Source organism: Cetorhinus maximus, chromosome 24 (assembly GCF_964194155.1).
Source record: "Cetorhinus maximus chromosome 24, sCetMax3.hap1.1, whole genome shotgun sequence".
NCBI lineage: Eukaryota > Metazoa > Chordata > Chondrichthyes > Lamniformes > Cetorhinidae > Cetorhinus > Cetorhinus maximus.
Window position 1 is genome coordinate 230,811 of NC_135902.1, and position 12,744 is coordinate 243,554.

The 12,744-nt window shown below is 42.5% G+C and overlaps 1 protein-coding gene across 1 annotated transcript in view; it reads left to right on the forward strand.

Moving 5' to 3' along the window:
* LOC144667644 (glutamate receptor ionotropic, NMDA 2C-like) overlaps positions 1 to 12,744 on the forward strand; it is a 178,668-nt gene that overhangs the window by 123,062 nt on the left and 42,862 nt on the right. Inside the window, exon 6 of the mRNA XM_078529118.1 lies at positions 3,028 to 3,187. Coding sequence (XP_078385244.1) covers positions 3,028 to 3,187 — 160 coding nt within the window. The remainder of the gene's footprint in view (positions 1 to 3,027; positions 3,188 to 12,744) is intronic.

A 12,744-nucleotide genomic window follows, 5' to 3' on the forward strand; every position in this document is an offset into this window, starting at 1 on the left:
TGAGAAATGGCCACAAATGTCACTGCCTCTGACCTGCTTCTGCGCATGTGTGATATGCTCACTAGCTGTTGCCCAATCGCGCTTCATGCCCAACCGATGAGAATATCTGTGCTGGTGGAGGGTGAGCTGGGCTGATGGACTGTTAAGTGCATTTTCAGATGGCGTCTCCACCTCGGAGCTCTGTCCTCTTTCCAATACCCTCTGATGTGCTGCCTCCATCTTCATATGGTCATCATGGACCGAGGTGGCATAGAAAAAACAACTGAGAAGTATTTGTGTCAGCAACCACCATCTCTCACTCTCTCTGGGCTCCACACTCACTTAACTTCTGCAACACCCTGACCTGCTCCCACCTGCAATCTCCATTACCTCCGCGGCCACTTGCACTGTCATTGTAAGGAAGAGTACATCTCTGCTCACTTGCATTAGCCAATTGGGATTGCTTTTTGTGGACAGGACTTCCAGAGTAACTTTCCCACATTGTTGGGTAGATGTTGGGTAGTGTACTAGCTGTATTGGGACAGCTTGGCTAGGGGGAGGCTCGTTCTGGAGCACAAGTCTTCAGCACTACAACCAGAATGTTGTCAAGGCCCATAGTCTTTGCAGTATCCAGTGCCTTTAGCTATTCCTTGATATCACCTGAAGGAAACTGAATTGTCTGGAGACTGGCATCTATAATAATGAGGCCCTTGGAGGAGGCCGAGATGGATAATCAACTTGGTACTTTTGACTGAAGGTGGCTGCAAATGCTTCATTCTTGTCTTTTGCACCGTCACACTAGACTCCACAGTCATTAAGGATGAGAATGTTTGTGACGTCTCCTCCACCTGTTAGTTTTATAATTGTCCAGTACCATTTACGAATGGATGTCACAATTCAGCAGAGCTTGGATCTTATCCATTGGTTGTGGGATTTCTTAACTCTGTCTATCACATGCTGCTTGTGCTGTTTGGCATGTACGTAGTCCTCTATTGTAGCTTCACCAGGCTGACTCCTCATTTTTAGATATGCTTGGTACTGTTCCTGACATGGTCTTCTACACATTTTGAACCAGGTTTGGTTCCTTGGCTTCTGGAGTTGGTGCTGAAGAAGTCATACAGACTCAAAATGTTAACTCTGTTTCTCTCTCTGCAGATGCTGCCAGACCTGCTGAGTTTTTCCAGCATTTTCTGTTTTTATTTTATATTTGATTCCTTAACTTGATGGTAATGGTACAGTGAATGATATGTGGACCACAAGGTTATAGATTGTGGTTGGGTAAAATTCTGCTGCTGCTGACGGTCTGCAGCACCTCATGGATGCCCAGTTTTGAGCTGCTAGATCTGTTGAGAATCTATTCCATTTAGCACAGTAATAGTGCCACACAACACGATGGAGTGCCCTCAGTCTGAAGACGGGACTTCATCTCAAGGACTGAGTGGAGGTCACTCCTATCAATACTGCCATGGACAGATGCGACTGCAACAGGTAGATTGGTGAGGATAAGATCAAGTAGTTTTTTCCTAATTACACTTTTCCAGAATCAGACTGATCTCCCTGAGGCACCTCTGTGCCCCAGGGGGATTCCTGCCCTCTTTCATACGTATGCCCACCCACGTAAAATGGCAGCGTGGCCCCTATCGGGTTCGTGCCCGTCCCTGCCTGCCCCCTCTCACCACCTGACACAGGACCAGTCTGGCAGATATGTCCTTCAGGACTCAGCCAGCTTGGTCAGTCGTGGTGCTAGTGAGTCAGTCTTGGTGATGAACATTGAAGTTCCCCACCCAGAACCCACTGGGCAGAAATTTCCCCCCATCAGGGGGTTTTGCGGGGGAGGGCAGGGGCGGGCATGAACCCGATAGGGGCCACGCTGCCATTTTACGTGGGCGGGCATACACGTGAAAGAGGGCAGGAATCTCCCTGGGGCACAGAGGTGCCTCAGGGACATTAGTCTGATTCTGGAAAAGTGTAATAAAGAAAAAAATTTAAGACATGTCCCACATGTGACAGTGTTACATGAGCTGGGACATATCAATGAATTTTATTAAGAACTTTTATTAAACTTTAAAAACCTTCATGAAACCTCATCCTGCCCATGGATGAGGTTTCATGAAAAATGTGAAGGCCGCCCGGGCTCTTTGCCAACCTTACGGTTAAGACAGGCCGTGTTCTTAACAACTTTAATTACTTTCTTAATGGCCTTAATAGGCCTTTGACAGTTCGGTGGGCGCGCAGCCCAACATCACCACACATCATCTTACACATCGGCGAGTGGGCCCCGCCCCCACTCGCTGACCCGAAAATTCTTCCCCAAACGTTTAGGATGGAGGAGCCTGATTCACCAGGTGATGGACAGTAGTAGGTGGTAATTAGCAGGAAGTTTCCTTGCCCATGTTTGACCTTCATGGGGCCTGGAGTCAATGTTGAGGACTCCCAGCACCACTCCCTCCTGACTGTATAGCGTTGAGGACTGTATAACGTTGAGGACTCCCAGCACCACTCCCTCCTGACTGTATACCACTGTGCCGCCACTTCTGCTGGGTCTGGTTGGCTGATGGGACAGGACATACTCAGGGATGGTGATGCAGGAGTCTAGAAGCTGTTTTTTTTTCAAATATATTGACAGGATGCGGGTATTTTTGGCAAGGCTAGCATTCTTTGCCTATTCCTAATTGCACTAATTCCTAAGTATCTTGCTGGGCCATTTTTGAGGACAGTTAAGAATCAACCACGTTGTTGTGGATCTGAAGTCACATAAATGACAGACCAGGATAAGGACAGTAGGTTTCCTTCCCTACAGGAGATTAATGAACCAGTTGGGTTTTTACAACAATCCTGTAGTTACTTAATCATCATTACTGACACAAGCTTTATTTAATTAACTGAATTTAAATTCCCCAGTGGCCATCTGGGGTTTGAATTTATGTCTCTGATCATTAGTCCCGGCCTCTAGATTACTTAGCCTGTAACTTGTTGTGATGCTCCCTAAAAATCTATACAAACCCCTGATCCATTGTGTTGTGTGGTCTTATTCCACGTGTATTTCAGCATTGCGGAGGCGTACACCAAGCTGTGCTGTAAAGGATTCTGCATCGACATTCTGAAAAAACTTGCAAAAACTGTCAAATTTTCCTATGACCTATACCTCGTGACCAACGGGAAACACGGCAAGAAGGTTCGGGGCACCTGGAACGGAATGATTGGAGAGGTACAGAGTTCATGTCCTCTCTGTCTGTGTCATTAACCAGAGAGGAATAAAAAACAAGTAAATCGAAACAGCAACAAATAGATGACAGTTAACAGAAGAATGAGGGATCGAGCAGATTGCAGCAGAATAGCAAGTGTGGGGTTAAAGTTCAAGGTGGCAATGGGAGTGCTTAACAGAGACCAGGCACCCTATAAAGGACACACACTCAAAGAGAACAAACCACTCAATAAAATAAATACAGAACATTCTAACTTAAATTCTAAACAGTCATATTAAACAAATGCAGACAAATTTAAACCAAATAAATACAAACCACTCAGGCACAAATAGAAACTACTCACACTGCATATATGGATAGGCCACTGACAATCAATAATGCAAAACATTCTCAAAAAACAAATATAGTCCACCACATTCAGTATATATAGGACACTCACAATAACTGCAACTCATTCAGATGAAATAAATACCACTTATTAAATACAGAAAAACAAATTAAACTCAAAAAATAAATATAATTTACACTCACTTAATAGTATTACTCATTTTAGATAAATTCAGAGCCCTCACAATCAGTAAAAACCCACTCAATACATCACAATCAAGACCATTCACATTAAATAAATATAAACTACTCGCAATCCATCTTTACTCGATGCAAAACAACCACAATTTAATTCAATTATATAAAAGCAAAATTCTGCGGATGCTGGAAATCCAAAACAAAAATAAAAATAGCTGGAAAAACTCAGCAGGTCTGACAGCATCTGTGGAGAGGAACACAGTTAACGTTTCAAGTCCATATGACTCTTCATCAGAACTGAGGAAATATAGAAATGAGGTGAAATATAAGCTGGTTGAGAGAGATGGGACAGGTAGAGCTGGAATTTAATTCAAACCACTTGAACTTTAAATGTAGATAATACTCAGTAAAAAAATCCACTTGTGCTCTATTAATAACTCACTCTTAAGTTTTAAGAATAAATTAGATAGATACATGGATGGGAGAGGTCTGGAGGGTTATGGACTAGGCGCAGGTCAATGGGACTAGCGGAATAATATTTCGGCACAGACTAGAAGGGCCGAATGGCCTGTTTTCTGTGCTGTAGTGTTCTATGGTTCTATGGTTCTAACTAACAAGCCACTCCCACTAAATGTAAATCACTCATGCTCCATCGATTCAAACCATTCTCGTCAAGAACAGGAACAGGAATAAAGCAGGAAATTCCAGGCAAATCAGCCCAACTTTGGTGGTGGGGAAGTTTATTGGAAGCCAATATCAGTGTTATGACCGATGCAGTTGGTAAAGCGGAGTTAGTTAAAAATCCCAGAGGGAAACTTTACAACTGTAATAACCTATAATTTTAAGTGTTATGTATGAAATGCGGCTCTAAATTCAGGAATCAGACCCCCAGTTCTCGAAGTTTTACATTAGACTAAAGGAAACATTTTATTAATTTACACAGGTTAAAATATATGTACACATGGCTACAAATTACTACTATCATAACTTTTAACAAATTGCCAAACTAATCTCCATTAAGGCAACAGCAACAAATAGACTTAACCAAACACCAGGCAAAGCATTTTCACCTTACAAATTCAAAATGAGGTTCTTTTCACTGTGGGGCCAGTTTGGAGGCTTACAGCTGCCTTTTGATCTCACATTATCTCTGCTCTGCACACCCAAAAACTACTGAAGTTATACCTACCACCACTGATTGAATTCAAATTCTCATTGTCTCACCAGCCTCTTTGAACTTTACCTTTTAACAATGAAACCCCATTCATTGTACCAATTTTATTAGTGATATAAACATATTGCTTGGTAGCTGTTAGAAAGGCGTCAAGTTTTCACCCCACTTTTTGAAAGCTCTAGTCAAAAAATGCAAATACACTCTACCTCTCTGTTTACATATCAAACTAGTACATATCAAAGCACCCAGACTAGCTGGCTTTAATCTAATTAAGACACCTGCAGACTAAACCTCTATTTTAAAAGAAAAATATTTCCCAAAATATTCTATACATTAATAGCTTCATGACATCTCCCTCCTTATCAGAAAATGAACCGTCATAATTCTAAAAGACGGCTTCATTTTAATAACCCATCTCTCACTATCTCCTATACTCATTACAGTATTACATTACCAGATGCATGCATTAACATAAATATATATAAATATATATATACACAACTCTTTGGTATCAACAGAAATCACTCCAGTTCAGCGTCCAGCTATTTTCTTAAATGTCCCAATTTCCTTTAAGCTTCAAACTCTTGATAATGCATCTGTGAAGATATTTTCTCTTGCAGCAATATGTATAACATGTAGGTTAAATGGTTGTAACAATAGACTCCATCTGAAAAGCCTTGCACTTTTGTCACACAATTTGTCCGAAAACTTCAAAGGATTATGATTATTTCTAATGAATTGTTTGCAACGTAAATTTCAAAATGCTGCAATGCTAACACCAAACTCAAAGTCTCTTTTTTGATCGTTGAATATCTTCTCTGTTGTACATTCAGCTTCTGTGAAAAATACCCTATCAGTTTTTCAATTCCAGTGTCATCTTCCTGTAACAGTAGAGCCCCAGTGCCTATATCGCTTACGTCAATGGCCAACTTAAATTGCTTGCTGCAATTGGGTACTGCCAACACTGGTGTTGTAGTTAATACTGTTTTCAAACTATCGAATGCCTCCTGACTCTCCAGTGTCCATTGAAACTTCTTGTTCTTTTTTAATAGTTCAGTCAGTGGAGCAACCACTTGGCTAAAATTTGGTACAAATTTCCGGTAAAACCCACTCATGCCCAGAAATCTCAAAACTTCTCGTTTTGTTGTAAGCACTGGGAAATCCATGACAGCCTTGACTTCCCCATCTCTCGGAGCCACCTTACCATGTCCAATGGTATTGCCTAGATACGTAACTTGCACTTTTGCAAATTCATTTTTAACCAAGTTCATCACCAAATTAGCTTCTTTTGTTGAGTAAATAATTCTTCCAGATGCTGTAAATTCTCCTCCCATATCTGACTGAAAACAATTAGACCATCAATATAAGCAGCACAATTGCTTAGACCTGCAATTACTTTGTTTGTCAGTCTTTGAAATGTCGCAGGTGGATTCTTCATACCCAATGGCATGACTTTAAACTGATATAGTCCACTTGGTGTTACAAAAGCTGATATCTCCTTTGCCTTCTTCCCTGTCAAAGTAATTTTTAAGCATACCTGTATGACTGTAGCGGAAAAACGGAGTGAACACTCAGACCCTGGAGGCTTGTCTAGGAAGTCTTTATTAAAGTTGTGATATCACGGAGAGCCTAGTCGCATACAATGGAGCGAACCAGTCTCTGCCTAACACCTCTTTACACACATAGATATAGCAAAAGGTTCGTGACCGAAACTTGGGCAATTACAATAGTTTCAAATGGTTTCAAAAGATAGCGATCAGTGTTAATGGTTTAACGATTAGACAGGACAATGTCAATGGTTTAGCAAATAGACAGGACAATGTCGATGGTTCAGCAAATAGACAGGACAATGTCGATGGTTCAGCAAATAGATAGTGTTAATGGTTACATATCCTGGGCAATGCAAACGCAATAGTTTTTTTCTCTTAGATTTTGCCACCGTATCTGACATCCGGAGCCCCTTAGTCTTGGAAGGTAGCACTGGCCCTTTGATTTGCTAATTTATGTGCTGGCTGCGTGACTGTTTGGGGACAGTCTACAGTAAATTACATTATACTTGTAGTTTAGGTTTATTTCTCTCACAAATATACGTGTATTTTATTTATTTCACAATTGTACGTGTATTTTAATTTCCTTTCCCAATTATACGTGTAGTTTATTTCATTCCCAATTATACACGTATTTTATTCCTCCACAGTCCCTCCTTGTTAATCTTTTCTTTTAGATTAACACCAGTGAGGAATAATATCTTCATCATCATACGCGGGTTCATAACAATGAGGAAAAGGCCGGTCCCTGGCCGGGTAAACTTTCTCTCTTCACCAGTGGGCTTCGCTGGGGCCAGTGCGCATCATTTGGGGAATGATTGGGGCACCCCCTACTCCAGTGGAGACACTATTGATAACCTGGGAGCAGCAAATCTGTAAAGTAACACATGCACAGCACCCTATGATACATGCTACGACTATCCCAATTAAAAAGTATAGCAACCAACTTGCCCAACCGGAAAACCAACCTAGTATTGTAGACCACGGAGAATCTTTTTTATAAAAATCGCTCGAACTTTCCCCAGCCTTCTTTATTTCTTGTACCTTGCCCATGACATGCTGTCCCAAGTCAGTGATATTTTCAGAGACATCGGGGACATAAGTGCAGCACTCTGAGCCTATCATAGCACAAGTGCCACCTTTTTCAGCTAGAAGGAAGTTAAGGGCCATCCTGTTTTGTAATAGGGTTAGGCGTAATGCTACCATTTCAGTGGTGCTGGCTGAGATCGGCTTCTGTGTTTTAATCAGAACATCAGCCGTTGAATTAGCGACTTTTTCAAGTGCAGCTGCCAGGTTGATAATTTCACGTGAATTACGAGCCGATCCATAAGGGAACAAAGCAATCATCCAGAATCATTCAGATTCCGAGATGCCACGGCGATGTAGGCGCCGATGTGGGTGCATATCTGATTTACCTATATGGCGAAGATAGGGATTTAAGTATGCTAGGTAGCAACAGCCACTCCAGGTGGGAGTGGTTTTGTTCTTTTCCGAATTTCCTACAGACATGTTAGAGGAAAAGGACAGCTGAGGCATCCCAGGCAACCAGGGGTAAGCTTTATCTCCACAAACCCAATATGTACCATTAAGAGTGTCTGGTGGATGTTCAGCACCGGCGGGCTTTGGGACAGATAGGGCAAAGATGTATGATACTGCAGTATGACAGGAGCTTCGTCCCAGATCATAAGTGCTCAGTGTAAGGTTGGAACACCAACAGGTGGCGTTTACCGGCTCTAGTGGGGATCTAATTCTAATCCCATGTTCTGTATAGTTCCACCCATTGGCAGTTGGAGAGCGACAGAACCAACCCCTAAACATATTGTGCTGCAGTGTTACAATATCAAAACTTCGAACGTCAGCATACTCAGTGTCATTTAGAGGAACAGCACGTCAATTACCCGTCTCTCCCCCATGTTGGGGAGTCTGGGCACATAACCAACAGGCACCCTGTCCTACTTGTCTAGCATAGGCGCGGCATAAAGACAAAAAGGTGTTGGGGTGAGAATCCTTTGGGTACACCCCACAAAATATAGCAAAAAGACAGAATATAGCAAAAGGCAGTATCCGATACATAATGCAAATTAGTTCACTGGTAACGACGGTTATCAGACTGCCGGACAATGTTTTTTTTTACAATGAGTGGTGTGGACCCAATCTTCCTTCCCTTTAATCTTCAGGGCCATTCGAGTTGTTAGCAGCACAAGGTAGGGTCCTTTCCACCCTCTCATGCAATTCAGCTGCTGTTTTGCGTAGAGGAAAATGAGTACAAATCCAACATTTAGTCCGATTAACTTGTGAGGCTATGGCCTGCATTCGTTGAACGGCAGAATTGGTATCCCATGTCCCCGCAAGGACCATGCAGGACAGGACCCAAATCAGAGTCAGCATTCTGACGGCTCAGTTAAAGTTCTCGCACAAGCACTTCCGTCCGAAGTCAGCGTCCGCTTGACGTGCAATGCGTGGATCCACAAGGGCGTCCTTCAACCTTTACAGCCATATGGGTGGTGAGCAGGACTTGGAAAGGCCCTTCCCATCGAGGTTCCAAACAGTTCTTTCTCCTAAAGGTCTTTACTAGGACTAGGTCCCCAGGCTGGTATTGATGGCAATCTTCAACGGTGGGCTTTTTCTGAGCTTCTACTACCTGTATATGCAAGCTCTTGAGACAGTTAGGGTGAGAGCGCATAGTCATGAGCACCAAGGGTAGAGCTTCAGGCCCTTTCAAACTGGTTTCATCACATAATTTAGCTAGTTTGTTTTTCAGAATACCATTTTGTCTTTCCACTGCCCCAGTAGACTGGGGGTGGTATGGGCAGGAAAGGTGACGGTTGCATTGTAAGGCCTTCAACAGTTCCTTTATCACTTTAGCAGTAAAATGAACAACAATTTTACAACAACAACAGCATCATTTCGTCAGGTGGGATACACCTCCACCCATCGCGAGAACAAACATACTAGAACTAAAACATAATTATATCCCGTACATTTAGGCATTTGTATAAAGACCATTTGTAGGTGTACAAATGGGCCCCATGGCTGGGGTCCCGTACCAGCAGTCACTGTGGGCGTCTTGCCTGGGTTATGTCATTGACATAGGTATGACAGGTATTACTAATACAATGCCTATTAGCGTATTACTATTCCCTATACATTCAACATTCATTCTACATACACGTGTTAAACCCCTGAGCTGGCAACCGGTCAAGTCATGATTCCTGTGTCATGAGAGATTCAATAAATGCTCATTAGTTACCCATAAAGGGACTACCCCTTCTTTAGTCTTGTCTTAAATTTTCTCGGGCTTGTTCCAGTGCCCAAGATCCATAGGTGTTGCAAACATCATTTCTGCTCTCTTTGTCTGAAATATTTTTCCCTATTTCCATTAATTTATTGATAGTCCCCACATGACTTTCGAGCTCAGTAGCCAGACTTTGGATTAACCAATGATGTCCCTATATTGAATATTGTAGCGGCATCATTTATCAGGCTGCGCTTAACGCGGTTCCCTCCCAAGCCTGATCGCACCTCGCCATTGAACTGAACTGCTTCAGTCATCAACTGGCGTGTCAGAGCCGTATAGAGTGCTTGGGTATGGGTTGAGTACCATTGGGGAAAACGACACCGGATACATTCAAGACTATGGGTACCAGCTCATGGTGTCCATTATCATACAAAACTTCTGATTAACCAGTACCAAACCATTCGCAGGTCCTGGATGCATAGTCGGACAAGATGGGTCAGTCGGTGTGGTTTGAGGGGCTTCAATTATCTCTACTCAGACTGTGAAAGTAGAGGTGGGAGGTGGCTGGGTAGTGGCGGACATCCCATGCTGGATCTGAAGCAAACTCTTACTATAATTTGAAAGCACCTGTTCTCCTACTGTTACATTTATCATTCCCCGTTGCGTGTCGCATTCGGCACTGTCCATGCTGTACCAAAGTTCCTCCTGCGGTGTGGGATGAGCAGTGATGATCCCATCCTTGTCGCCATCTGTCAGGGAAAACCTGAGTGAACACTCAGACCCTGGAGGCTTGTCTAGGAAGTCTTTATTAAAGTCATGATATCACGGAGAGCCTAGTCGCATACAACGGAGCGAACCAGTCTCTGACTAACGCCTCTTTACACACATAGATATAGCAAAAGGATCGTGACAGAAACTTGGGCAATTACAATAGTTTCAAATGGTTTCAAAGGATAGCGATCAGTGTTAATGGTTTAACGATTAGACAGGACAATGTCAATGGTTTAGCAAATAGACAGGACAATGTCGATGGTTCAGCAAATAGACAGGACAATGTCGATGGTTCAGCAAATAGACAGGACAATGTCGATGGTTTAGCAAATAGACAGTGCTAATTGGTTACATATCCTGGGCAATGCACACACAATAGTTTTTTTCTCTTAGATTTTGCCACTGTATCTGACATCCGGAGCCCCTTAGTCTGGGAAGGTAGCACTGGCCCTTTGATTTGCTAATTTATGTGCTGGCTGCGTGACTGTTTGGGGACAGTCTACAGTAAATTACATTATACATGTATTTTAATTTCCTTTCCCAATTATACGTGTAGTTTATTGCATTCACAATTATACACGTATTTTATTCCTCCACAATGACACATCCTCTGCTTCTTTCTTCTATCTGGAGTATTTATTAAATAATTTACTTCATTCAATTTCTTTTCAATCCTGTAAGGTCCACTAAATCTTGCATTCAAGGAATCCCTTAGCATTGTAACAAAACTAGTACTTTCTCTCTAGAAACAAAACTGCAAATTTTAGCCTTCTTATCTGCTTTCACTTTCATCACGTTCTGAGATATATTTAAATGTTCCCTAGCCAGTTCACATGCTCTGTTCAATCTTTCCCTGAAATTCGATATGTCATCCAGGAGAGTAGTTTCTGAATTTTGACCCACCAATTTCTCATGAATCAGTTTTAGTGATCCCCTTACCTCATGACCATAAACTAGTTCAAAAGGACCAAAACCAGTCGATGCTATTAGAGATGCTCCTAATGCAAATAACAAAAGTGGAATTCCCATATCCCAATCCTGTGCACTATCAAGATAGTACGCTGTTATAGTTTTTAAAGTTTGATGCCACCATTCCAAAGCTCCTTGTGACTCCAGATGATAAGCTGTTGACTTAAACTGTTTTATTCCCAAACTGTTCATTACTTTCTTAAACAGTTGTGACATGAAAGTTGACCCCTGATCTGATTGTCTTTCTTTAGGTAAACCATGGCCAGAATTTTAAATTCGGCGTGCCGGCCCAACACCACCAAGTGTAATATGACGCCCGATGACGTCGAGCATGTGTCTCGACCTCATCGCGCGCTAGCGCAATATTTCGTTCGGCAGACGCGCGCCAGAATTGGCTGCACATTCGCCAATAATTGAAAGGCCTATTAAGGCCATTAGCAAGGTAATTAACTTGAAATTTACGCTGCCTGTCCAACCTAATGGTTGGCGGGCAGGCGAGAAGGCCAAGTGGCCTTTACATATTTTAGGAAACCTCATCCACGAGTGGGATGAGGTTTCCTAAAGTTAATACACATTAAATAAAAACTTTATTTTGAACTTAAAAACATGTCCCATCTCACGTGACTGTGTCACATGACAGGGGACATGTTTCATTAAATTTTTATTGTTTTTATTTTTTTTAAAAGCCCTTCAATCTCCCTGAAGCAACCCCTTGCCTCGGGGAGATTGAAACGCTCTTTCATGTGCATGCAGGCCAGGCCCACTCTCCCTCCTCTCCCCACCCGCACAGGCAGCGCTGAGTGCTGCCGCTCATGGTCCAAGGCCTGTCCATGTGAAACCGCAGAGCGAAGCCAATCACAGGCGGCAGCCAGCTTCCCAACCACCCCCACCCCCTCCCCCACCCCCTCCCCCTCACCCTCCCGCCGAGCCCGCCTGACCAGGGAAAAATTCTGGCCCATATCTTGTGAAAAATTTAATTAACTCCTCCACAATCTTCTTAGTTGTAATATTTCTTAAAGGTATCGCTTCAGGAAACTTAGTAGACACATCAATTATTGTCAATAAATACTGATTTCCACTTTTAGTCTTAGGGAGGGGATCCTACACAATCAATTATGGCTCTAGTAAAAGATTTTTCAAATGCTGCTATTGGAATTAAAGGCACCAGCTTAATCACTGCTTGTGGTTTTCCTGTTACTTAACATATATGACAGGTTCTACAGAATTTGACTACATCCCTGTGCAATCCTGGCCAAAGAAAACCCTCTATCTTTTCCTGTGTTTTCCTAATTCCTAAATGACCCCCATTGGAATTTCATGAGCAATCCTCAGGAT